This window comes from Pristiophorus japonicus, chromosome 6, assembly GCF_044704955.1.
Source record: "Pristiophorus japonicus isolate sPriJap1 chromosome 6, sPriJap1.hap1, whole genome shotgun sequence".
Lineage (NCBI taxonomy): Eukaryota > Metazoa > Chordata > Chondrichthyes > Pristiophoridae > Pristiophorus > Pristiophorus japonicus.
In genome coordinates this window covers 174416587-174442050 of record NC_091982.1, presented here as the reverse complement: position 1 = coordinate 174442050, position 25464 = coordinate 174416587, and the positions used below count along the sequence as shown (strand labels likewise).

Here is a 25464-nt window from a genome sequence, read left to right as displayed (position 1 = left end):
AGTAGTTGAACACAGAATGAGAGTTACATAAACGTGTGAGATTCGAAGGGACATGTCCTGATTATAAATAGAAGACCCTTCTTTGATAGATGGATCAAAAATTGTTGCACTCGGGACTTTCATTTTATAATAAAATATGTTACAATATCTAGTTAAACTGTCAGTCCTAAGATGCAAAACTTCACTGAATCAACACTCTCACGAAACAGTAAACATATCAAGTCTCTCTCTGCGGATTAAGTGGGTAAAAAGACCAATCCCCAGGCTGTCTGCAGATTCCATTTGTTTGCATTCTAGCAATCTAACAGCACAATGAAGCAGTAATTTATCCTCAAGATTCCAGAATTCGTTTTCCTCAGCTGCTGGTTTAATTTACCTCTGTGCCAGGATTACTTTGTCTTCTTGAAAGCAGACGGGTAAGTAAAAATCAGTAGGCCAAACCTGCTATTAGGGCAAACCAGTCCATTTTTAAGCCTCCGCAGCATTGCCCAGTTCTATTTTCATGAGAAGTTACAGATCCATCAGATAAAATACTAAATTGGTGACAGAAGAGTACAGCTGTGACAAAAGTGTACAGCTGTAAACAGTAAATGGGAAATTTTAAGCAAGCACTGTTTAGCTGTTATTCTGTGAAATGAACAGAATTGAAGGTCCTTGTCCCCAGGTAGAAGGGCATCTTGGTCCACTTTTGAAACCAATTTTGCTAATAACCATTATTCTTTTGACATATTGTACAATCTTTTTGCTCAATTAAGCTAAGTTTACATACTTTGAGTACATTATATATTACAAGGTGCTTGCAGATAGATACATCGAGAATCTTGCATTGTTCTTTCTGCACTCCAACTTTGTCATTTCAAACTTTGTAATATCTATAAAAGGTACATTCAGTTCCAAAAGCTTTTTGCTTTATATTAAATATTCAGTATAAAAAGACTTGGGGCAGACACAATGTGTGGTGTTTCATGCTATAGTACTCCAATTTAGTTCCCAATCTTTATGCTCAAATATAGCACATTCCAATACTGGAACTTTGAACAATTCACAACGTTATGAGGATGTCACTGTACAATTGCTTTGAAGGAATAATTCTAGTAGTATAGTATGTGGACATAAAGAGGGGATAAAGACTGAATGAATACATGAAAGAGAGAAAAATTATTTATAACATTTTTGTGCAAGCAATGTGGGGGTGGGGGGGGACGAGGGGGAAAGAGATGAAGACTGAAAATTATGGGGCTGAAATTGTCACTGGCCACCTGAAAGCGGTGATCACGGGAAGGCACGGAATGACTGCCGACTCTCCGCAGGGGGGAGGTGGGGGGCGTCCCATTTAGGAAACTGCCCTTAGTGAGTTTTGGAACAGTGCCCGGGAACATTTTGCTCATTTTCCTGTCGCGGCATGCAAGCCTTACCGACTGGCAGCGACCCCCTCGCGAAATTGCTCCTTTCCCAATATTGCTTCTGCTGTTGGTATACTCTCTGTGGCATGGCGGCCCGGCCGCCCTTAAAGGGGAGGGCACACTGCCATAGCCGGCATGTTATGTTTTTTTGTTGGCCGACTGTCATGTCGGTCCGACAATTATGGTCGCGGGTTCGGCCGGGCTACCAACAGGCAGCGTGGCAAGCTCTCTTGGGTGCCAGCCGCTGGCCCGGCCGAAACCTTCCCTGGTGGCCAATTGTTTACCACTAAAGTGGCTAGAGAGTTCGCAGCGGCTCTCCCCTTTAACTGAAGGGGAGAGACGTTGTGACACGCCAGCGCGATCACGTGATCAGTGCGGCGCTGATGACCGACAGCCTTGGCTACTCCACCCCGCCCCCACTTCTGCCCCCATGATGAGGCCACTTCCATCTGCATGGGGCGGCCAGAAAACATTGAAAACAGTAGGTGAACCTCGTTTCTGGCAGAGGGCAATTTCGGCCCCTATAAACTTTAAAACACAAACATAAACAACCTTTGAAATTGCTTATGGTCAGAAGGTTTTACAAGAACACAGGTTGCATCTTCGCAGACATTAACTAATCAGCACTTAGTGCAGCCTGTGTCTTTGGGAGCACTGGCAGGTTTCAAGATCTGGAATAACTAAAATGGGTCTTGGCTGGAAGCATAGAGCATTACCTAGTCCCTTCTGAGCACCGAGAGTGCACCCTGTGATCTGCAGAGGAAGAGGGGTGCCAGGGTCAGGCAACCTAGAGAGAGAGGAATAGGGATTCAGGAGAATGGGGACCAAACTGTCCTTGAACTGTTGCAATTAAAACATTTTTGGCCATTTTTATCATGCAAAGAATCTGTAAAAAAGCTTTGTTAAGATGTAAAGGAATTAGCGTCCCAGGACAGCCCCGTGTTGAGTTGTGGATTGGTAAGCGCCAAATGGTATTTACAATGAGATGATGTTCTCAGAGGATGGAGAATTTGTACGTTGTGTCTATTTATTGAGGACATTTCACATCTCGATGTTGGAAATCTTTTTTGATCCACATGAGGGGTTTGTGAGACAGGCTTGTAAAAATCAGAACACAGACACCAATAGTCTACCGAATAACACAAGGCTGTGAAGGGAACAAACTATTGTCCTGAGCGCTGGGACACAGAACACAGAGATTAAGCTTTTAAGTTGATTTAGGCAACCCATCATCTGTGTTCTTAATCTTTGCAATAGTACATTAACAGATGTTGTAATGATTTTCTCAAGTCACTAATTATTCTACGAATTTTACCTACTGTGGAATAAAGCAGTTTATAAGAACCTAACCGTCTCACCCAGTTTTAACTTAATCTACCTTTGGAGAAATTGAATGAGTACACATGATGGGGAAACATAGAAAATAGATGCAGGAGTAGGCCATTCGGCCCTTCGATCCTGCACCACCATTCAATAAGATCATGGCTGATCATCACCTCAGTACCCCTTTCCTGCTTTCTCTCCATACCCCTTGATCCCTTTAGCCGTAAGGGCCATATTTAGCTCCCTGTTGAATATATCCAACTAACTGGCATCAACAACTCTCTGCGGCAGAGAATTCCATAGGTTAACAACTCAGTGAAGAAGTTTCTCCTCATCTCGGTCCTAAATGGCTTACCCCTTATCCTTAGACTGTGACCCCTGGTTCTGGACTTGCCCAACATCGGGAGTAAGGTTTAGAAATCCAGTCCAAATCACAAGAGTATATTATTAGGATCAACGACTGCACTAGTAAGATATAGGGCACGGAGAATGAATTTCTTTTAAGAAGGTGATCAGATCGCTTAAGGGAATGGCCAACATCAATGAAGCCCAGTCGCGATCTGAGGCAGACCGGAATGGTTAACAGCCCCTTTCAGTCCACTGGAAGCTACCCCACCATGCTCAGGCCTGTCCATGATCCTTCTGGTCCATTGGCATCCTCGCTCATTGTTTTCTAGCCTTCAACCAGCTTTTGCCTTTACACAGTCAGTTTTCATGTTTTTGCTGACAGAGTCTGGACCATATTTCTAAAAACAAAACCTACCTCATAAAATGTTCAAAAACTGTTATGCAGTTAGTGTCCTTTTCAGAAGAGAATTTGGAGCTAAAGCTGGTCATGATTGATGGGACAGCAGCCAATAATCCAATTTGACCTTCCAGCTAGACTTAAATCACTCGGAAATTCAAAATGAAATCTTCACCTCGTCCAGTGACAAAAAGAAATACATCCTTGACGAACAACCTTTATTTTTGATCTTTCTAATATCAACAAAATAAACCATCAATGTACAATCACAGCTGCTGTATAGCTGGCTTGAACATGAGTTCTTACAGAAAATGAGCAATTGTTAATATTTTTAATGTAAAGCTTGCCTGAAATAAAGCGTTGAAATTTCAATCTCCAGTTTGTTTCAAAGTTAAGAACATGGGAGCAGGAGTAGGCCATTGAGCCCATCAAGCCTGCTCCATCATTCAATGAGATCATGGCTGATCTGCGACCTAACACCATTTGGCATATATCGCTTAATACCTTTGGTTAACAAAATCTAGAATAAAAGTTGTTTGGACGAGGCAAATAAATTCACAAATGTTCACAAGATGAGGGGAGACACCCTTCTACTTGAACTCAAAAGTTACTTATTCAGGCATGCTAGGAAATTTGTCAAACTGTCAATGCTGGGAATGCAATGGTGTGGCTGGTAACACTTCAACTATTCTGGAGAAAAAATATCGAGGGAAGCCTGGATCTTGAGGTAAACTATGCAAATGAAGGTATTCAAATACAATGCATAAATTTAATCTTATTAGGAGATGTAATTTATTTAAAACTTTATTTTGCACAATAGAAATTTCAGTTACTCAGAATTTCAAAAAACATTTTGATTGATTTAATTGGTTCAGCTTTGTCTCTCATTTGTAAGCAAAGTCACTCAGGATTGGCTGTTTTCACAAGCCCTTCATATTTTCTCTTTTTTTTCTAACTGCTTTAATCTATACATTTCCTACTTTATCAATTATTACTTGTTGCATATGCCATAGTTAAATTTTTATGGTGGGTCTGTGAAAGTGGTACACAAGCAAGTTACTGCTTGGGAATGTGACCATGACCAAAAGTTAACGAGTGGCCACTTTAATTTTTTTCAGTTCATGTTGCAATCGTAACATGGAGAGAAATTGTGTACATACTTTGCATAGTGTAGATGCAACATTAATTTAATTTCTGATCTGACCTGCAAAACTATCTGACCAAGAATGTAATGTAATTAAACCTCATTATACATAATAATCTGACAAGTCTGTTCTTGAAAAATATTTTTTTGAGCCAAATCTTTAGGTATTGTGATTGAAGTAAGGAAACAGCATGTCAGATTTACTGAAAATATCAATGCCTGATGGTAAATATGCATTTCCACAGCCCCTTCGCTTAAAGTAGAATCTACCCTGGGGCCTTGTTCTAAACAAGGAACGTGATCCACACCACAGTCAGACTATTGCCTCCATCTGTTAAACAAGTTTCATTTCTTGCATTTCCCCTTCCCCCCCGATCACTCATTAAAAAAAAACTAGACATTCATCATGTTCAATTACATTATTATTTGCTTCTGGATAAATAATTATGATAAACTACATTTCAGTACGATTGGCTTCAAGTAGTTCGGCTTCTTACAATTTTCTGCTACAAATGACTTTGAAAAGCTATATCCACTGGATATGTTGTACAAATGTAATTTTTTTGAGGACTACAGCAAAATTTTAATGCACAAAGTGGCCAATAGGATTCCATAGTGTCTAAACATAAGAATTGAAGACTTCTGGAAATTGACATGCTACATTATAATATTTACAGGCACCTGAAGTGCATATACCTGTAATACATAATTAATAATAAATAAGCACAATTATAAACTAAAAAGGATGTAATTTTTAAACACGACCCCAAATACTAACCAGAGGTTAGCTCAATTAGCAACTAGAAGTCCACATGATGACCTCATCTCTAGAACACAAAATATAAGTTGCACCTGTCTACATATCCTCTCTGTTAGTCACAGAATTGACAAAAACCTTGGGGTACTTAGGGCACGAGGGGGGATTGGGGGAAAAAGAAAAAGGGCGAGAGAAAGAAGGGAAAGTGAGAGAAAGAGAGAGAGGGCGAGAGAAAGAGTGGGAGAAAGAAAGAAAAGGAGCGCGAGAGAAATAAAGAGGGGAAAAAGCGAAAGAAAGAAACAGAGAAAGAGAAAAGGGGAGGCAGCATGAACATTTCTTGGACATTCACTTTTCTAAAAAAATAGAAAAAAGCAATGAGTGGCATATAATGATTATTACTAACGCGGGTCAAGCTATTTCCTGTAACCAAAGAGATCATTATTACATGTCTGCCTGACCACTACTGATCTATGAAAAGTAAATTCAATATTGGACATCCTGTCACACCCAAGTGTCTCTCAAACAACACAATGACTTGCAGCATGTTCAACGGCTATACATTACAGATTAATGCACAATTTACAGGTTCAATGTGGTCTGAAAAATGAATCTCCCATTAAAACTCCTAATCTTGCTTTTTGTTTTATACTTTAAGCTTATAAAAGCTTTGTAAGTAATCCCTTGATTACTTTATTTATATCACTGGTTGTACAGTAAGAGGTTTTCAATACCTAATAATTAAGGAGGTTAGGTTCTAATGCTAGATTAATTTCAGACCTCATTGGCCCTGTAATTTGTTTTACATTGATTTATGTTGGCTTATGATTCCATGCGGGCTAGTAGCCATGTCATCTACATGGCCATTCTTCATGTACAGGCATCAACAGCGTTGGCAAGCAATTCAACAATGAACAACATCAGAGCAAACCCAATCTGTGCACAAACATTTTCTAGTTGGACAACAACTAGCAGGAATCGGACTTGCCTTTTTTTATTCACGAACTGCAGTGGCTAATGCCAACTATGGTACTAAGGTACATTTTAGCAAAGACTGACTAACCCGACACAAACCAGGAGCCTTCCTAGTTATTGCTCAGTACCACATCATGATATGCATCTACCCCTGAACTGCTAGCAGAAGACATTATGGCCAAAAGTTTCCGCATGATTTGCTCCTGATTTTTAGGAGCAACTGGTGTAGAACGGAGTATCTTAGAAATCGGAATTCTCGTCATTTAGTTTGCTCGAGCTCTAGTCAGTTAGAACAGTTTCACTTTGGAACAGAATTTTTTTTCCAAAAGGGGGCGTGTCCGGACACTTACGCCCGATTTCAAAGTTTCGTGAGTGAAAACTTACTCCAAACTAACTTAGAATGGAGTAAGTGAAGATTTTTGTACACTCGAAAAAACCTTGTCTACACTTTAGAAAATCAGGCGTAGGTTACAAATCAGGCGTAAGGAATGGTTGGGGGGGGGGGGGGGTTTAAAAGGGAAATTTACAAACATTAAACACTTCAGTTTTACAAATAAAGAGCCATCATCAATAATAAATGATAAATACATCAATAAATCAACCAATAAATCAATCAAAAAAAAATAAGAAATAATAGTTTTTTTTTAAATCAATAAATAAAACATTTTCTACTTACCGACTGCAGCACCTGGAGCCCTCCAACAGCGTGTTGGGATGCCCCCCCCGCAGTGTGTCTCTATCTCTCTGTTTGTCTATGTGTGTCTCTCATTCTCTGTCTGTCAGTGTCTGTGTTTTTGACATGGGGTGGGGGGGGGGAAGGAGATGGAGTGGGGGGGGGAAAGGAGATGGAGTGGGGGGGGGAAAGGAGATGGAGTGGGGGGGGGAAAGGAGAAGGAGATGGGGTGGGGGGGGGAGAAGGAGATGGGGTGGGGGGGGGGGGGAGAAGGAGATGGGGTGGGGGGGGGAGAAGGAGATGGGGTGGGGGGGGGGGGAAGGAGATGGGGTGGGGGGGGGGGGAAGGAGATGGGGTGGGGGGGGGGAAGGAGATGGGGTGGGGGGGGGAAGGAGATGGGGTGGGGGGGGAAAGGAGATGGGGTGGGGGGGGGGAAGGAGATGGGGTGGGGGGGGGGAAAGGAGATGGGGTGGGGGGGGGGGAAGGAGATGGGGTGGGGGGGGGGGGAAGGAGATGGGGTGGGGGGGGGGGAAGGAGATGGGGTGGGGGGGGGGAAGGAGATGGGGTGGGGGGGGGGAGGAGATGGGGTGGGGGGGGGGGAAGGAGATGGGGTGGGGGGGGGGGAAGGAGATGGGGTGGGGGGGGGGGAAGGAGATGGGGTGGGGGGGGGGGAAGGAGATGGGGTGGGGGGGGGGGGAAGGAGATGGGGTGGGGGGGGGGGGAGGAGATGGGGTGGGGGGGGGGGAGGAGATGGGGTGGGGGGGGGGAGGAGATGGGGTGGGGGGGGGGAAGGAGATGGGGTGGGGGGGGGGGGGAAGGAGATGGGGTGGGGGGGGGGAAGGAGATGGGGTGGGGGGGGGGGGAAGGAGATGGGGTGGGGGGGGGGGGAAGGAGATGGGGTGGGGGGGGGGGGAAGGAGATGGGGTGGGGGGGGGGGGAAGGAGATGGGGTGGGGGGGGGGGGAAGGAGATGGGGTGGGGGGGGGGGGAAGGAGATGGGGTGGGGGGGGGGGAAGGAGATGGGGTGGGGGGGGGGGGAAGGAGATGGGGTGGGGGGGGGGGGAAGGAGATGGGGTGGGGGGGGGGGGAAGGAGATGGGGTGGGGGGGGGGGGAAGGAGATGGGGTGGGGGGGGGGGGGAAGGAGATGGGGTGGGGGGGGGGGGAAGGAGATGGGGTGGGGGGGGGGGGGAAGGAGATGGGGTGGGGGGGGGGGGGAAGGAGATGGGGTGGGGGGGGGAAGGAGATGGGGTGGGGGGGGGAAGGAGATGGGGTGGGGGGGGGAAGGAGATGGGGTGGGGGGGGGAAGGAGATGGGGGCGGGGGGGGAAGGAGATGGGGGCGGGGAAGGAGATGGGGGCGGGGAAGGAGATGGGGGCGGGGAAGGAGATTGAAAGGGGGAAGGAGATTGAAAGGGGGAAGGAGGCTGAACGGGCCGGGCCCGAGACTTCGGGCAGGGCCCATCCCCAGCACCAGATTTACAGGTAGGTGGCGTTGGGTCGGTTCGGGGGGAGCGCGGGTCGAGGGGGTGGTGGAAGGGAGGTCGGTTCGGGTCGAGGGGAAGGAGGGAGAGGGAGGTCAGGTCGGGGGGAGGGAGGCCAGGTCGGATCCAGTCCGGGGGCAGGGGGGCGGGGCGAGCGGGAGTCGGGGTCGGGAGGGAGCGGGTGTCGGGTCCAGTCCGGAGACGGGAAGCGGGAGTCGATTCGGGTCGGGAGAAAGCATGAGCTGGGCGTGGGAGGAGCCTTATCCACGCAGCCCCAGTGAGGCCATTCGGCCAGGGCTAGGGGCTGCGTGCTTCGGCCCCTCCCACACAGTTTTGGGCGCCTGGAGCTACTGCACATGCGCGCCCACTGTAGCGCGCATGTGCAGAGGTCCCGGCACTGTTTTCAGCGCAGGGACCTGGCTCCGCCCCCTACAGCTCCTGCTGCGCTGCGCCGAGGGCCAGAGGACCTGCAGGGAGGTGGAGAATCTGGAGGGTTTTTTTTAGGCGCACTTTGTGGCGCGAAAAACGGGCGTCCGGGTCGGGACTGCGCCGTTCTAGGCGCGGCTCGAAACTTGGGCCTAATATTACGTGTATTAAGTGGTAAAAATAAGTGGTCTTACGACTGAATGTTTTAATTAACTGTAAACTGTGCAGACAATCAACTTCCATAATTTCCTCTGAAACCTATACTTAGTTTCTCAGAAAAGGTTACCATTAAGTTATCAAATAGTATATTGGTTGAGATTCCCATATTGGTAATTATGTTCTACAAAACTCATCCCTGCTCTTTACTTCCATCAAGCATTTTGTACATCTTTTCCTTTGTGGCTTGCCTATTTTTTTTGCAGTACATAAGCCTTAGTGACTTGTACAATACTGCCTTGATTTCTCTCAATAGGTCTCTTGGATAGTTTCCAATCCTAAGAGTGTCTGCAGAATATTCCAGAAAGCCTCCCTTCTTACCACCTATCAAGTGTTACTTTTACCCCATTACTCCTCGCATTCCAAAGTGGAACTTTATTGAGTAGAGAAAGAAAATCAGTGCAGTTTTGCAATATGAAGTTACATCCTCAGTTAATTAATATTATTGTGTCATTTCTGGTTATTTAAAGTATGATCATTTGCCTTTCATGTAGCTTTCAATAGGGGTACTGCAAAGGCAGCCTATTTATTTTAACTGCCTCTCAATACTTTTCAATATTCCTCAGTGTACCAGGTTCATAACCTGAACAATCATTCTTTCAGAACTGAAGGAAGAAAATGGCTTATAGAGTTTAATTGTGCGAAAACTGTAAGGCGCCTTGAATATTACTGTCACGTAGTCATTTAGCACAGTGAGACTGTGTGAATTACCATTTTACATGCAGTATTTTTAGTTTTTTGGTAGCAGATAAAAAGAAAATATATTTTTGAGATCTAATTTTACTTTTCCTCCATTTTACATACCTAAATCTAGACATATTCTTCATACAAGAGAGCCAGGTGGCAATCTTCTCCGGAAACCTAAGCCAATGCTACTCTTGTGCCAGCTGGACAAAACACCACTAACATAGAAAAACCTCCCAAAGTGCTTCACAAAGGCATAATCAAGAAATGAATGCTGAACCAAGGGGATACTGAAGGGGTGACCAAAAGCTTGGCTTTAAGGTCTTAAACAGGAAAAACAGGTCGAGGGGCTTAGGAAGAGAATTCCAGAGCATGGGCTGTGGGAGGCTGAAGGCTTGGCCGCCAATGGCGACAATGGGGGTTGGGGGCATGCACAAGAGTCAGAAGGACAGATAGTTCCAGAGTGCAATTGTGGGGATAGGGAGGGCAGCGTGACTATTCCTCAGATTCTCTCTTCTGTCCTGTTAAACTGCCTAACCTCTTCAAAACAGATGGCAGCTTAAACAGAGGTCAGGAACACTGTGAAAACTAAAAGACATCTCATTGCTCCATAGCATAGTACAATGGTTCTTCAACTATTACCGTACGGCTGACTGTTAATGGTTTCAAGTCTTCTTTATGCAGTACTTTATGTTTTAAGTTTTGTGATACAGGTACAGAGTCAAAAATCCAGAAGTCTCGGGACTGAGGCGGTTCTGGTGTCTGTGTATTTCTGGACTTCGGAATGTCTTTCTGATGACCCCAATCCGGAAACGCCAGAGCCCAGGTTTGGCCATTTCCGGATGTCTTTCCGATGTCCCAAGTCAGGAAACGCCTGGGCCAAGGTAGGTAGGGGAGAGGAGGGGGTCGGGTGGCCGAGTGGCACAGCTGGGGAGTCGGCCCAAGGCGGGGGCGAGGTCGGTGAGTCCAGCGGTGGAGCGGGCGGCGGTCCAGATTCCAGAACATTTTCCGGATTCCGGACTACCCCACTACGGATTGTCCAGGTATCCGGATTCTAGAACAGTACGGATTTGGAACTCCGGATTTTCGACATTATACTTGTACACTTAAATTCTGTACCAGCATCTTTAAGTTCTAGATACCGATTTTCAGTCATGTGAAAGCTTGTCATCCTCTGTTAATTTATACATTTGAGAATATTCTATTGTTCAAATATTGCAAAATTAATTCTTTTATGTAAATGTTTGCTGTGAAGGATGGCTTGCTGACCAGGGTAATGTCTATTTTGGTAAAGACCAAATTGATAGTCGGATCCTATACCCAATGTCGATGGATCAATAAGACATCACAAGTATTTTAAGGAAAATGGTCTGCCTAAATTGAAATTCAGAGGACGAGGGTTACTGAAGTATGCCAGCAAGGGAAGACTGATTTTACAAAATATCTGGTTGGCTAAAATGAAAGGTTGCATTCTAAATATAATCACGTCAATGGGATTACAGAGTTTGACACCTGGTCCATTATGTGCACTTTATACCAAATATAGATCGATGCAGGAGGTAATTGGAACCCTAGTCAACCAAATAAGTTACTTTAATGCCAAATTCAAGATCTGTAGGCTGACTCTTTTTTACATTTTGAACATGGAAATGTTAGTGATCTTCAAGGAGGTTAAATTCTGTTCATTAAGGGCTAGACTTTCCACTATGATCGCTTGGGCGATATCTCCGGCCTTGGTGCTTTTTTTATTTTTCAGGATCGCTGGAATATCGCCCATTTTAAAAAAACGCTAGTTTCGCCTTTTTCATTTTAGGTGATAGCCTTAGCGATGTGAAATGGTTCTTAGCGATGTATTCAGTCGTGCAAGGCTGGCGTCCATAGCAACGGCCATTCTGCGCATGCATCTTTTTTTTAAGCAAAGAAGTTTTCCGGAGTTCAGGGTCATCAATGCATGCTCAGAAGAGTGAGAGAGGGAGAGAGAAAAGGAGAAAGAGAAGGGAAGCAGTCCGTTCAGTTGAAACATGTCTAGTGATACCAGTATGCAGCAGGAGGAGCTGTCAGGGAGAAGGAGGGCGCAAGCCTTCTCTGATGAGGCCAATGAGGCCCTCGTTAATGAGGTGGAGAATAGGTGGGGATAATTAACCCGGGGTGGGTGTGGGAAACCTCCTCCCCCTCCCCCCCCAGACATATTAAAAAATATGGGGCGATATCGCCGCTGTTGTATCATCTGTGGCCCACGATAGGTGTGAGACAGTGCCGCAAGAGATGGAACAGCCTGGTTGCTGCGGCAAGAGTAAGTATTAAATTATTACATTTTAAATTGTAATGATGCATTGAATTAATTAGAATGTAAATCTGCCGGATTGTAAAAAAGCTGAGTAATCTTGGGTAGCTTCCCTGCTAAGATTTAAACTGGGGTCGGAACCTCCACCCTTTAAGTCTAATTTTGCTGAGATGCCATACATTTAATCAACAGTATTAATTATTATTATTTAAACGAATGACTGGAAACAGACAGACCACAAACATTCGGCATTTCTACCACTTTAGTTTAGAAGGAGAATTTGTGTGTGCTGTGAGCAAGTCTTTAATTTGGGCACCGTCTCCTTTTTGGTTACGTTGGTGCATGGGGCACAACTGAGCACTGAGGGGTTCGGTCACCTTTACCCAGACTGAGAGTGTCTCTCCGACTGCTGCCACTCACAGAGTGACCCATCCTGGACTGGGGGAGAGCTGCCCTGGTTCACTGTCTGCCCTGGGACACTTTGGGACATTAGCTCCGGCCACACAGAGGTCTCAGAGTACAGCCCATGGACAGTGCCCCCTCCCACTATAGTCCTGTCATCGCCGGGCTCCCCAGCGATCCCGATTTCCCCTCCCGGGGGACCTCAATCGATTCAAATAAACCGCCTACCCCCCCCTCAGGCGCCAAATGGCACGGCCCATGGATGGGGCCTTTCTGGAGATTGTACACGAGATGTCAAGCATTAGTTCATAAACACAATCTTATTAAATATTTTCTCTGAACGTAAATGTTATAACCATGCATCCATTGTGGATATAAACTGTATTAGCATATAACGTTAGTGATGGATGAATAGAATGTGGCATGACTAATTGTGGATTACAATATCTGTTGTGTTTCCATAATAGTACTTAGTCAATTAGCTTATGCCATGCTCTTGTCACGTTTGCAGAGGAAGATATCTAAGAATCATGAGGAGCAGAGGCGGACCGGAGGATGGCCTGCTGAGCTCCACCCGCTCACCGACTTAGACTAACTATTGGACACCCACAATCGTTCTGCCACTCGTGGTGGTGCAGATCCCATTGTTGCGCCACGTGAGTAATGTGTAAAGCAGTAGTAAGCCAGTGGTAATTTAAAGTAATTTAATGGCATTTCATTATAATATATGAATGATGTAATGTTATGCATGCAGCTTCTGTACTTTCATGTTAATCATTATGTAACGTCTCTCACATTTATTGCAGTAGTGTTGCTCCTCATACATATGCCAGCGCTAGCATTCTCATGTCTACCCTTCTCTTTTAATAACCTCAATTATGTTTTGCAGCTACCCAGGCACAAAGGGAGGCCCCTGCACAAACTACCCTTTTACCGCTGCAGGTCATCATCATCACGGATGACAAACAGAAAACTGAGGAGGAGGATGATGAGCCAGAGTTGTCATCTGTGGTACCTGCGGCCACGTCATCCTCAATGGAAGAAGTAGCGGGGCCAAGCGGCTTGCGATTCTAAGGCGTCCCACGCCGACCCTGCGGAGGTCGAGTCGGCGACGTAGGCACGCGTTGCGACGGGCAGATGCAAATGAGGACATGGTCTCACTGTCAAGAACGAGCGTCTACATAGATCAAGAGCTCCTCCAGGCGCTTGGTGGGTTGACCGGCAACACTAACACACTGTCCACGCGAATAACGGAGGGCATGGAGCGGATAGTTGCGGCAATGGGGCGAACGACCAACTCGGTCGATGCCTTGCGGCATGCGATAGTTTCGGGAGACGGCACTGCCCCCCCCCAAGGTGCCGTACCACCAACTACCACGACAGATGCGAGACAGGAGGGAGAACTTCCTTCTGACTCAGAAGACGTTTCTTTGCACCGAGGTCATTCCGTCGATGTCACCCCCACCCCCCACCACAGCAGCAGGCCTCAAGGTGCTCTGCTGCAAGATGTCTTGGTCCCATTACTTGAGAAGTTAGTGGGAAAGGGGGAGGGGGGGTGGTTACGACAAAGGGGGGAGGGGGGTGTATATTGCTGTTATAAATTTTTTTTAATTGTTGAATGTTCGCTGTTGGGGTTGGTGGGAGGGTGTTATATTGTGGTGTTAAAAATATTGTTGACTGTGGGGGGGGGGGGGAAGGGGGCGTTATATAGGTTAAAAAAAATTAAATTACATGTTCAATTATTAAACATTTTTATTTAAGTTTACAATTGTTGTGAAGTGTCTTCTAATAACATACGGTAAAACATCAATACAACGGTTGGAAGCAACGGCCATGGCCAGGCAAGGATGAAACATAACGCAACTGCAACGGTCACCAATGTAACTTCACGCAAAATGTTCATTTATGAGCTGCTGATGCAAGAGTTTTGCAGCTGCATAACTACCACGGGGCTTTTCCAGTGTTGTGGGGTCGTGGAGACATGGGTTCATCACCAGGCTGATTGTCCTTGTCCTCCTCCCCTCTCTCCTGAGGTGGACAGGCGGTCCCATCTGGCAATTGTTATCCTCTCCTAATAACGGGGTTATGCAACATGCAGCACATCACAATGAACTCAGCGACCTGCTCAGGGTGGTATTGTAGTTTGCCTCCCAAGTGGTCCAGGCATCTGAAGCACTGCTTAAGCACTCCAACTGTCTGATGATATTGCGTGTAGCTATATGGCTTTCGTTGTAACTCTTCTCGGCTTCTGTCTGGGGTTTACGCCGGGGGGGGGGGGGGGGGTCATGATCCAGCTGGCAAGGCCATATCCTTTATCCCCCAGCATCCAACTGTGACCTTGTGGCTGACTTTTAAACAGGTCAGAGACAGTGCTCTCACCCAAGATGTGCGCATCATGGATGCTCCCTGGAACATTTGCATTTACTGCCATGATTATTTGCTTGTGGTCGACAACGAGCTGCACATTCAGGAAGTGGATTCCCTTTCGGTTCCAAAACACCTCTGCATCCTGTAAAGGTGATCACAGGGCGATTTGCATACAGTCTATTGTTTCCTGCACCTTGGGGAAGTTTGCTATTCTCGAGAAACCCAAAGCCCTCTCAGTCTGTGCTTCCCTGGTCATAGGGAAGTTTATAAAGTCCATCCTGCATGCATAAAGGGCTTCGTTCACCTGTCAAATGCAGCAATGTGTGGCATGCTGAGACATACCGCAAATGTCGCCAGCTGAGGCCTAAAAGGAGTCTGATGCGTAGAGGGAAAGTGCCGCAGTAACCTTAACCTCAACGGGCAATGCAGTCCTGATGAATCTGGTAGGCTGCAGATCTCCCTTAATTAGCTGGCATATCTCACTGATGACCCCCTTTCGGAAGCGCAGCCTTCTAACGCACGTGTTATCGGACAAGTCCGGGTATGATCACTTATCCCTGGAAATGCAATGGGTGGAACATCTCCTCCTCCTCAGCAGTCTGCCATCTCTTTGATTGGGCACATAATGTTCTTCAATATACCTTCTCCCATCTCTATTCTGCAGCATGTGATTAGTGATCAATACTGGTTGCGAAATTATAGACCCCATCACTATAAATGTCCTTAATTTGTCCTCAACAAATACTAATATGTGATTAGATGATTGGCAAGAGTCAAAAAGGCTCTTAAAATCACTCACAAATTGCTTCTCCTGACAAGCATTTCAAGCAGCCTTTTATTAAAGATCCTCAGAGTTACAAAATGGCGTCCGTAGTGCCGAGTTAAGGTCAGGTGATTGCTGGTCCAAAAAGACGCTGAAGAAAAACTGCAATCATTTGGGCGAAATGCCGAAAAGTAGCGCTCAGCGATAATCTGGGCCATAATCGGGCGCTAGATTCCATTATAACCACTATTCTCGGCCTTGCACGAGGATGATGTCATTTTTTTTTAAATAAATTGGCCAGGCAATGCAGCTCATTCATGTATGCCGAAAGTTGCACCGCCGATAATCGGGTGCTAGTTTCCACTTTTTAGCAAATATAGACAATAGCCTGCATTTCAGTGCTTATATGGGCGATGATGTACCGAAAGTCTAGCCCTTTAAGTCTTTTTGGCCAAGAATACAAGTTTCAAAAATTAAGCTAATGCAAAACAATCAAATTCATATGGATAGACTTCTTGAGCACTTCCATTCTAAGCAAATGCCCCTCTACAATTAAAGCAATTGAACAGTTAAGCAGTGATTGTGTGACTTAAGATTTTAGCAAAATCTCAAACAAAGAAAATGTTTTTTTTTAAGTTGTTCTCTCAGAACTTCGCCAATATAACTTGGAGCAGTAATGCACTGGAAGATTTTATATTTTTCTGGGACGAGGTGGGAAATTACAGAAACTTGTGATGACAGAACATGATGATTCTTTTAGCCTCAATTCTTTCCACCCAAATTATAAAATAGAATCGGCTGGCACCTGTTCTGGAACACTTGGACATTTATTATTTGGTACTCAGGTGGTCTAGGTTTATGGCTGGACTATGCAATAACAAATCAGATCAGACGTCATCTCCATTCTCTCAGGGATTTCAGGCAGACAGGAATGTAAACTATCACTAAACAAATGATCACAGCTGATAACTCAGTTTTGCATCCATGAAGTCCAACATTACCAAAATTTAAAGAAAGGATCACCAAATTTGTTCCCTCCTTCAATAAATCATGGTTACCCATAACAGTGAAAAAGCAATTGTTCCCATTTAACACGGAAGACATCTCACATCCTCGTACATTAAAAATCCATTATCCAAAGTACTTACTTTGAGGTTACCCACAAGATCATTCTAGGTAGACATCAAAACATGCTGAATCAAACTTAAGTCTGTAAACATTTTAACTTTAAGAAGAAACATGTAACCATTGACACTCAGTAGTGAAAAGTGAAAATCAGCTATTTATTCAGTAAAATCATTCAAAATTTCAAAGGCCCAGTTGCAGTATTTAGTAAGTCCAGTGGCATTTTCTAATTTGCTTTTAAGCATCAAGTGGAGATCATAAGTCCTGCTCATCTCCCCAACACTTCCACATCACACATAACTTAGCTTGCCGTGACATCCACTTTAAAGTTTCAGTGTCAATATCTGGATATCAGTTAGTGTTCACTTTAAATTGGCATTCTTATAAAATAACCCAAGTAGCTAGTATTCAGTGGATTTTTAAATACTTGCTCATGATGATGTCCTGTTTAAATGGCCCTTGGTCAACCTACCAGAAGATATGCTTGAGTGAGATGCAAGAACTCTTCCCTCTTCCCCCCACCAGTATACTTTTCTTCCACAGATGACCTAATCAAGACCATCAGAAGCACACACCAAAGGGTGGCCAAATGCAAGCCATTCATGATCCTGAATTTGAGCCTCTAAATAGGCAGTACAAGATTCTAGGACTATAGCTGCTGGAGTGCCCTACTGAATTCTGGTCTGGAAGAGCCATTAAATCTTAGGTAAATTAGGCAAATAAAGCACAGTCAGTGCGGTCTCCTGGACTAGTTTTCTAGGGAGATTGGATAAGAATTTTATAGATTTTTTCCCATAATTAGGTTCATCTTTTTTTGCCTCTCCTATTAAATTACATGGCTGCTGGTGAGTAAGATGTCTCGAATTGTGACATTTGAGGTATCGCGACTGTGTGGGGCAGCCTTGATGGACCAGATGGTCTTTTCATACCTGTTTTTGTATGTTCATAATAGGCAATTCAGTACCAGATTGTGCGTCGCACAATATACCATATAATGTCATTGAGTATACAATCACATTCCACAAGTATAAAAGGCGCAAAAGAAAACTGGGTGCACACTATTCCTCATAATATAAACAACTTTAAAGAGTGAATGATTACCTCACTATCCAAAGTAATAAAACACATATGGAATTACCATAATATTGAGCTCAGACTTTCTGCCTCCGCTACTTGAACCAGACCAACATTCCAGACACTGACACCAGCACTTCAAAACACGCCGATTAAGCAATAGAACACAAAAACATAAGAATTAGGAGCAAAAGTAGGCCATACGGCCCCTCGAGCCTGCTCTGCCAATCAATATCATGACTGATCTTCAACCTCAACTCCACTTTCCTGCCCGATTCAAAGATCTCTCGATTCCCCTAGCGTCCAAAATATCTATCTCAGCCTTGAATTTACTCACGATTCAGTATCCACAGCCATTTGGGGTAGAGAATTCCTAAGATTCACAACCCTCTGAGTGAAGAAATTCCTCCTCATCACAGTCTTAAATGGCCAACCCCTTATCCTGAGACTCTCCAGCCTGGGGGGAAAAAACTCTCAGAATCTACCCGGTCAATCTCCCTCATTCTTCTAAACTCCAGATGTATAAAACCGCTGCAGAGTGGAGAAACTACAAAGTTTTCAAAGGTATCTAGGCTAGGTCAATGTCCATAAATATATTTCAAAAAAGGAATAGAACTCCATTATATACTCAACTGATTACACATGAAGATTTGCCATGTGGAGAATACCATCTTTAACAAAGTATTTTTCAATAGGGAAGAGAAAAAACATTTTTGTCTAAGGAAAAGAAAGCTATTCAGCAGAATGTTTTCATTTGTCTAAAATGACATTAAGCTTCCCTGCAATTCAAACCAATGATGGACAACTAAGCTATGCAAGATATGTTGAAATACTCTATGACAGAAGGTCTGGAAAGAGAAACAGAAAGATGAATACACCAAAAGGAATTTCATGAATCTACAGAAGTGTTTTTACTAAATCAGTATTTGGGAAATATTTTCCACCAAGGCAGTGCAAGAGGTGAACACTGCTAGCCTAGTACAATATACATCATCTAGCACCACCATGCGGCAGAATAAGGAATAATGCAAACATTTTTGTTGTATTTCAAACTACTGTATCCAGCACCAAAATAATTTAACAGAAGACTATACCTGAATAAAATAAATCCAAGCGATTCTACTGCAGCACGTCTGACATCATCATTGACATCACTCACCTGAAAGAGCAAAGAAAAATCCTCAATCTTGAGACATGTTTTATACTGATATCAAGCCTCACTTTCTATGGAGTGATCATGTTAGTATCAAAAATAAAAGCACTAAAACATTTCCCATGTGCAAGCGTTGATTGAAGCACAGTCAACCCCACATATAATAAATGCCAGTTTGCTACCATAGATCTTCATTGTATGCAGGAAGTTTGTAAAGTGCGAGGTTGACTATATTGTGTTTCCCAAATTTAACAAAGTCAGCAGTTATACATTGAATGGGGTTGTAAATTTTATGGTTAGTGAATTAGCACAATTATAGCAAAGGATCTAGAGCATGCTTCCTCAAGTGCATATCAACTAAAGAAGCATGGCAGCTCTGTTTCACAAGCACAGTATTACTTAGATGGCAACTCCGCTTCAAACAAGTTTCAAGAGGCTGGAGCACATGCTGGCCTAGTACAATACACATCAACTAGGGGGAGAGGGTGAACAGCCAGAGGTCATGATCCACATCAGTACCAATGACATAGGTAGGAAGAGGGATGAGGTCCTGCAGGCAGAGTTTAGGGAGCTAGGAGAGAGATTACTCCATGCCACGAGCTAGTGAGTACAGAAATAGGAGGATAACGCAGATGAATACGTGGCTGGAGAGATGGGGCAGGCGGGGGGGCTTTAGTTTCCTGAGACATTGGGACCACTTCTGGGGGAGGTGGGACCTGTACAAGCCGGACGGGTTGCAACTCAACAGAGCCGGGACCAATATCCTTGCAGGGTATTTGCTAGTGCTGTTGGGGAGGGTTTAAACTAGCTTGGCAGGGGATGGGAACCTGAAAATAGATTCAGTTGGGAGGGGAGTAAAGCTGAAATTAGCAAGCAAAAATAAAGAAAGTGAGTTTGAAGGAGAGTGGAAGCAAGCAGGGGAAAAAAGGTTAAAAAAAACTTAAAAGGCACTTTGCCTAAATGCACGTAGCATTTGTAACAAAATAGATGAGTTGACGGCACAAATTGAGACAAATGGGTATGATCTGATAGCCATTACAGACGTGGTTGCAAGGTGACCAGGACTGGGAATTAAATATTCAAGGGTACTTGACAATCCGGAAGGACAAACAGAAAGGAAAAGGTGGTTTAGCTCTATTGATAAAGGATGGAATCACTGCAATAGTAAGAAACGATATTGGTTCAAATGATAAGGGTGTTGAAACAGTTTGGGAGGAGATAAGGAACAATAAGGGGGAAAAGTCACTGGTAGGCGTAGTCTATAGGCCCCCTAACAGTAGCAACTCTGTTGGTCGGTGCATAAACCAGGAAATAGTGGGGGCTTGTAAAACGGGAACAGCAATAATCATGGGTGATTTTAACCTCCATATTGATTGGACAAATCAAATTGGTCAGGGTAGCCTTGAGGAGGAGTTCACAGAGTGCGTAAGGGACGGGTTCCTTGAGCAGTATGTAACGGAACCAACCAGGAGACAGACTATCTTAGATCTGGTCCTGTGTAATGAGGCAGGATTAATAAACAATCTCCTAGTAAAGGATCCCCTCGGAATGAGTAATCATAGCATGATTGAATTTCAAATTCAGATGGAGGGTAAGAAAGTTGGATCTCTAACCAGCGCACTAAGCTTAAATAAAGGAGACTATGAAGGTATGAGGGCAGAGTTGGGTAAAGTGGACTGGGAAAATAGATTCAAGTGTAGGACGGTTGATGAACAGTGGTGTACATTTAAGGAGATATTTCACAACTCTCAAGAAAAATATCTTCCAGTGAGGAGGAAAGGGTGCAAGAGAAAAGATAGTCATCCGTGGCTAACTAAAGAAATAAAGTAAGGTATCCAATTAAAAACAAGGACATATAAAGTGGCCAAAACTAGTGGGAGGACAGAAGATTGGGAAGCTTTAAAAGCCAGCAAAGAACGACTAAAAAAATGATTAAGAAAGGGAAGATAGACTATGAAAGTAAACTAGCACGAAATATAAAAACAGATAGCAAGAGTTTCTATTAGGTATATAAAAAGGTAAAGAGTGGCTAAAGTAAATGTTGGTCCCTTAGAGGACGAGACCAGGGAACTAGTAATAGGGAATATGAGATGGCAGAAACTCTGAACAAATATTTTTTTATCAGTCTTTACGGCAGAGGACACTAACAATATTCCGACAGTGGATAGTCTAGGGGCTATAGAAGGGTAGAAGGGGGGAGGAACTTAACACAATCGCAATCATTAAGGAGGTGGTACTCAGTAAGATAATGGGACTAAAGGTCGATAAATCCCCTGGACCTGATGGCTTGCATCCTAGGGTCTTAAGAGAAGTAGTGGCAGGGATTGTGGATGCATTGGTTGTAATTTACCAAAATTCTCTAGATTCTGGGGAGGTCCCAGCAGATTGGAAAACTGCAAATGTAACGCCCCTATTTAAAAAAGGAGTCAGACAAAAAGCAGGAAACTATAGACCAGTTAGTCTAACATTTGTGGTTGGGAAAATGTTGGAGTCCATTATTAAAGAAGCGGTAACAGGACATTTCGATAAGTAAAATTTGGTCAGGCAGAGTCAGCATGGATTTATGAAGGGGAAGTCATGTTTGACAAATTTGCTGGAATTCTGAGGATGTAACGAACAGGGTGGATAAAGGGGAACCAGTGGATGTGGTGTATTTGGACTTCCAGAAGCATTTGACAAGGTGCCACATAAAAAGTTACTGCACAAGATAAAAGTTCACAGGGTTGGGGGCAATATATTAGCATGGATAGAGGATTGGCTAACTAACAGAAAGTCGGGATAAATGGTTCAATCTCTGGTTGGCAACCAGTAACTAGTGGGGTGCCGCAGGGATCAGTGCTGGGACCCCAACTATTTACAATCGATATTAACGACTTGGAAGAAAGGACTGAGTGTAACATAGCCAAGTTTGCTGACGATACAAAGATGGGAGGAAAAGCAATGTGTGAGGAGGACACAAAATATCTGCAAAAGGACATAGACAGGCTAATTGAGTGGGCAAAAATTTGGCAGATGGAGCATAATGTTAGAAAGTGTAAGGTCATGTACTTTGGCAGAAAAAAATCAAAGAGCAAGTTATTATTTAAATGGAGAAAGATTGCAAAGTGCCACAGTACAGCAGGACCTGGGGGTACTTGTGCATGAAACACAAAAGGATAGTATGCAGGTACAGCAAGTGATCAGGAAGGCCAATGGTATCTTGGCCTTTATTGCAATGGGGATGGAGTATAAAAGCAGGAAAGTCTTGCTATAGTCACACCTGGAATACTGCGTGCAGTTTTGGTTTCCATATTTTCGAAAGGATATACTTGCTTTGGAGGCAGTTCAGAGAAGGTTCACTAGGTTGATTCCGGGGATGAGGAGGTTGACTTATGAGAAAAGGTTGAGTAGGTTGGGCCTCTACTCATTGGAATTCAGAAGAATGAGAGGTGATCTTATCGAAACGTATAAGATTATGAGGGGACTTGACAAGGTGGATGCAGAGAGGATATTTCCACTGATGGGCTAGACTAGAACTAGAAGGCATGATCTTAGAATAAGGGGCCACCCATTGAAAACAGAGATGAGTAATTTATTTTCTCAGAGGGTTGGAATTTGCTGTCTCGGAGAGCTGTGGAAGCTGGGACATTGAAATAGACAGAAATAGACAGTTTCCTGACCTATAAAGGGATAAGGGGTTATGGGGAGCGGGCGAGGAAGTGGAGCTGAGTCCATGATCAGATCAGCCATGATCTTATTGAATGGCGGAGCAGGCTCGAGAGGCGGTAAGGCCTACTCCTGTTCCTATTTCTTATGTTCTTATGTATAATCTAGACTGGAATGAAGGGAGTGTTACACTGTTGGAAGTGTTGCCTTTTGGATGAGATGCAAAATATTCAATGGCACAATGAGGAGATTATTTGGTCATTTATTTCATTTTGTCGCCTTTGTTATGTGCAAATTGGCCGCCTTATTTGCCTACGTAACGGTGACTGTACTGCAAAAGTAATTCATTGACAAACATTTTTAGACGTCCTGAGGATCTGAAAAGGTACTGGAAAAATGCAAGGTCTTCCCCTAAATTCTGGTGTGCGCAGCTCTGTGTGGTGAAATCTAGAAATTTGACACAAGATTCAGGTTTGACAGATGCAATTGTCTCAAACTGTATGTTAATACCATTTACACATAATGTTGTAGGTAGGTAATCCATGCATTACCCGTTACAAGATTACCTCTGTATTGAAGGCAATTTGGGGCATTTAAATGGCAAGTGGGAATTTGCTCAGTAAACAGGTACTTGACTGTAGCTGTAGAAATCATTTAAATAAGTCAAATACTAATTTATTTGTAGTTCTAAGAGCCTAACTTCAAATTAATAGAATATATTTGAGTGCTTTTCAGGGAGAAACTCATTTGTATTATATGAATTTGAGATTACGTCCATTACATAATTTTTACTTTCCACTGAGCATCTGATCACTTTTGCCGTGGTACAAATTTAGCCAATGTTTTGAATGGACCAAGCTAAATGCCATAATTAAAATCAAAGCTTACTTTGCCAGAACTAAAAATGGTCAACTGTTTTCTTCTTACTTGTAAAAGTTTTTTTTTAAACTTTCTACTACTCGATGAAGTAACAAAGCATACTTATTTTTCCCCATACAGGCTATTACCATCAAGGAAAACTTATCTCACAAAGGATTCCTGTCCATGGCCAGTGTAAAGAAACACAAATCAACTCCCCCAAATGCTCAGTGGATAAAGGTAATTCTCAATTGCTCCACTGAAAAATTTGGATCAGAAAGTTGAAGTTTGACTCTTGACTTGTAATGACTTGAGCAGTAATTATGGTGCTATCAATTGGACTCAAGTGTCCCCGTGCTAAGGAAGGGGGTGGGGTGGGGAAAAGAACAAACAGTCAGGGCTCGGTTCCAGATCCTTCTCCAGTGACTCCTGTTGGAAAGTGCGCATGTGTAGATGTCAAGCAAGAACAGGATCAGGTTTGACGGCGATGCTCTCCACCGACACCTCAGTGCTAGTGAGGGAATGCTGCACACTCGAAGACACTGTCTTTCAGATGAGACATTAAATCGAGGTCCCATCTGCCCTCTCAGATGGACGTAAAAGATCCCATGGCACTATTCCGAATAACTGGGAGTTCTCTTTGTATCCTACCCAATATTTATCCCTCAACCAACATCACAAAAAAGAGATTATCTGGTCATTATCTCATTGCTGTTTGTGGGATCATGCTGTGTGAAAATTGTCTGTGTTTCCTACAATGCAACAATGACTACACTTCAAAAATACTTCATTAGCTGTAAAGCACGTTGGGATGTCCTGAAAGTCGCTATATAAATCGAAGTTATTTCTTTCTTATGACTGCTTAATCTAGACTTACGTATGGAGCATGGCTACTAGGAGCTTCTGGTGCCTTTGTACCCAGACTCTAGGAAGAGTCAGCACCTTCAAGGGTGGTGCAGTGGTGAAAAATGACAAATCATCCAACAGGTGACAGTAGAAGAAAATTACATGTTAAATCATATTTTGAGTTTCTTATTAAAAAGTTTCTTCTTACAGCAACATGCAGCAGTCTTCGGATTGCCTTATTATTCCCGGAACCACAATATGCCATTGCAACAGTGTACATTCCAGAACGTCTGAGAATGGGGTCCTGTACAGATCACAAGTGCCCAGAAAAGATATCAATCATGAAATACTTGATGTATATACACAACAGTGTCTGAATAAAAACATACAAGACTAAACTCTTTGTGAAAATAAGTATATGGTTTTGACCTTCTGTAGCATTTCCCATTCTTTTAGTCATCTGCAACTTTTCCCAAATTATTTCTCAAACAGCAAGTGCAATTTGGGATCATTCAATTAACCTTCTGTTGTTCTGGGCAGCTGAGCTCAGTCACCAACCATTAGAGAACTGAAGGGCTTTTGTAGTTTTCAACCTATGCATCCACCATCATAAAACTTCTACAAATACAATTCCCCATAAATTCTTGTTACTATCAAAGTATACAACTTAGAGGCTATACAACACCATGGACCAATTCAGTCATTTTTTTTTAAATAGTCTAGAGTTTTACTTCATTAGCTTGGGGAATCTGAGAGTATTTACATAGAACTTTCCTCAAGAGATTAACTGGGTGGAATATAGTACACGATGGAGTAGCTGGAACATGGAAGAAGTGGGTTGGATGTATCAAAATGCCTTTTCCAATTACTTGCTTTTTAATATTTTAATTATTCTTACCACCAATTGTTTGAAAGAGAAAATTCATCTCCTTTCCCAATATATGTAGAAAACTCAAGTCTTTGATTAAAGATTCAACCCAAAAAAACCGCTCGACTAATAATGGTCAGGGTATCCATGTGTGTGGCTACCACTGACACCACCATACTCCTATCTTGTACAGTGTGCCACCATTTTCTCCCCAAATTCCACAACAATAAATTTCACTTCTCTACTTCTTCCACGTG

The 25464-nt window shown here is 43.6% G+C and overlaps 1 protein-coding gene across 1 annotated transcript in view; it reads right to left on the bottom strand.

Moving 5' to 3' along the window:
• The window catches only part of psmd1 (proteasome 26S subunit, non-ATPase 1), a 153774-nt gene that overhangs the window by 92257 nt on the left and 36053 nt on the right, over positions 1–25464 (bottom strand). The window contains exons 15-16 of the mRNA XM_070883400.1: positions 24548–24643; positions 18932–18996 (exon numbers count right to left, since the gene is read on the bottom strand). Coding sequence (XP_070739501.1) covers positions 18932–18996; positions 24548–24643 — 161 coding nt within the window. The remainder of the gene's footprint in view (positions 1–18931; positions 18997–24547; positions 24644–25464) is intronic.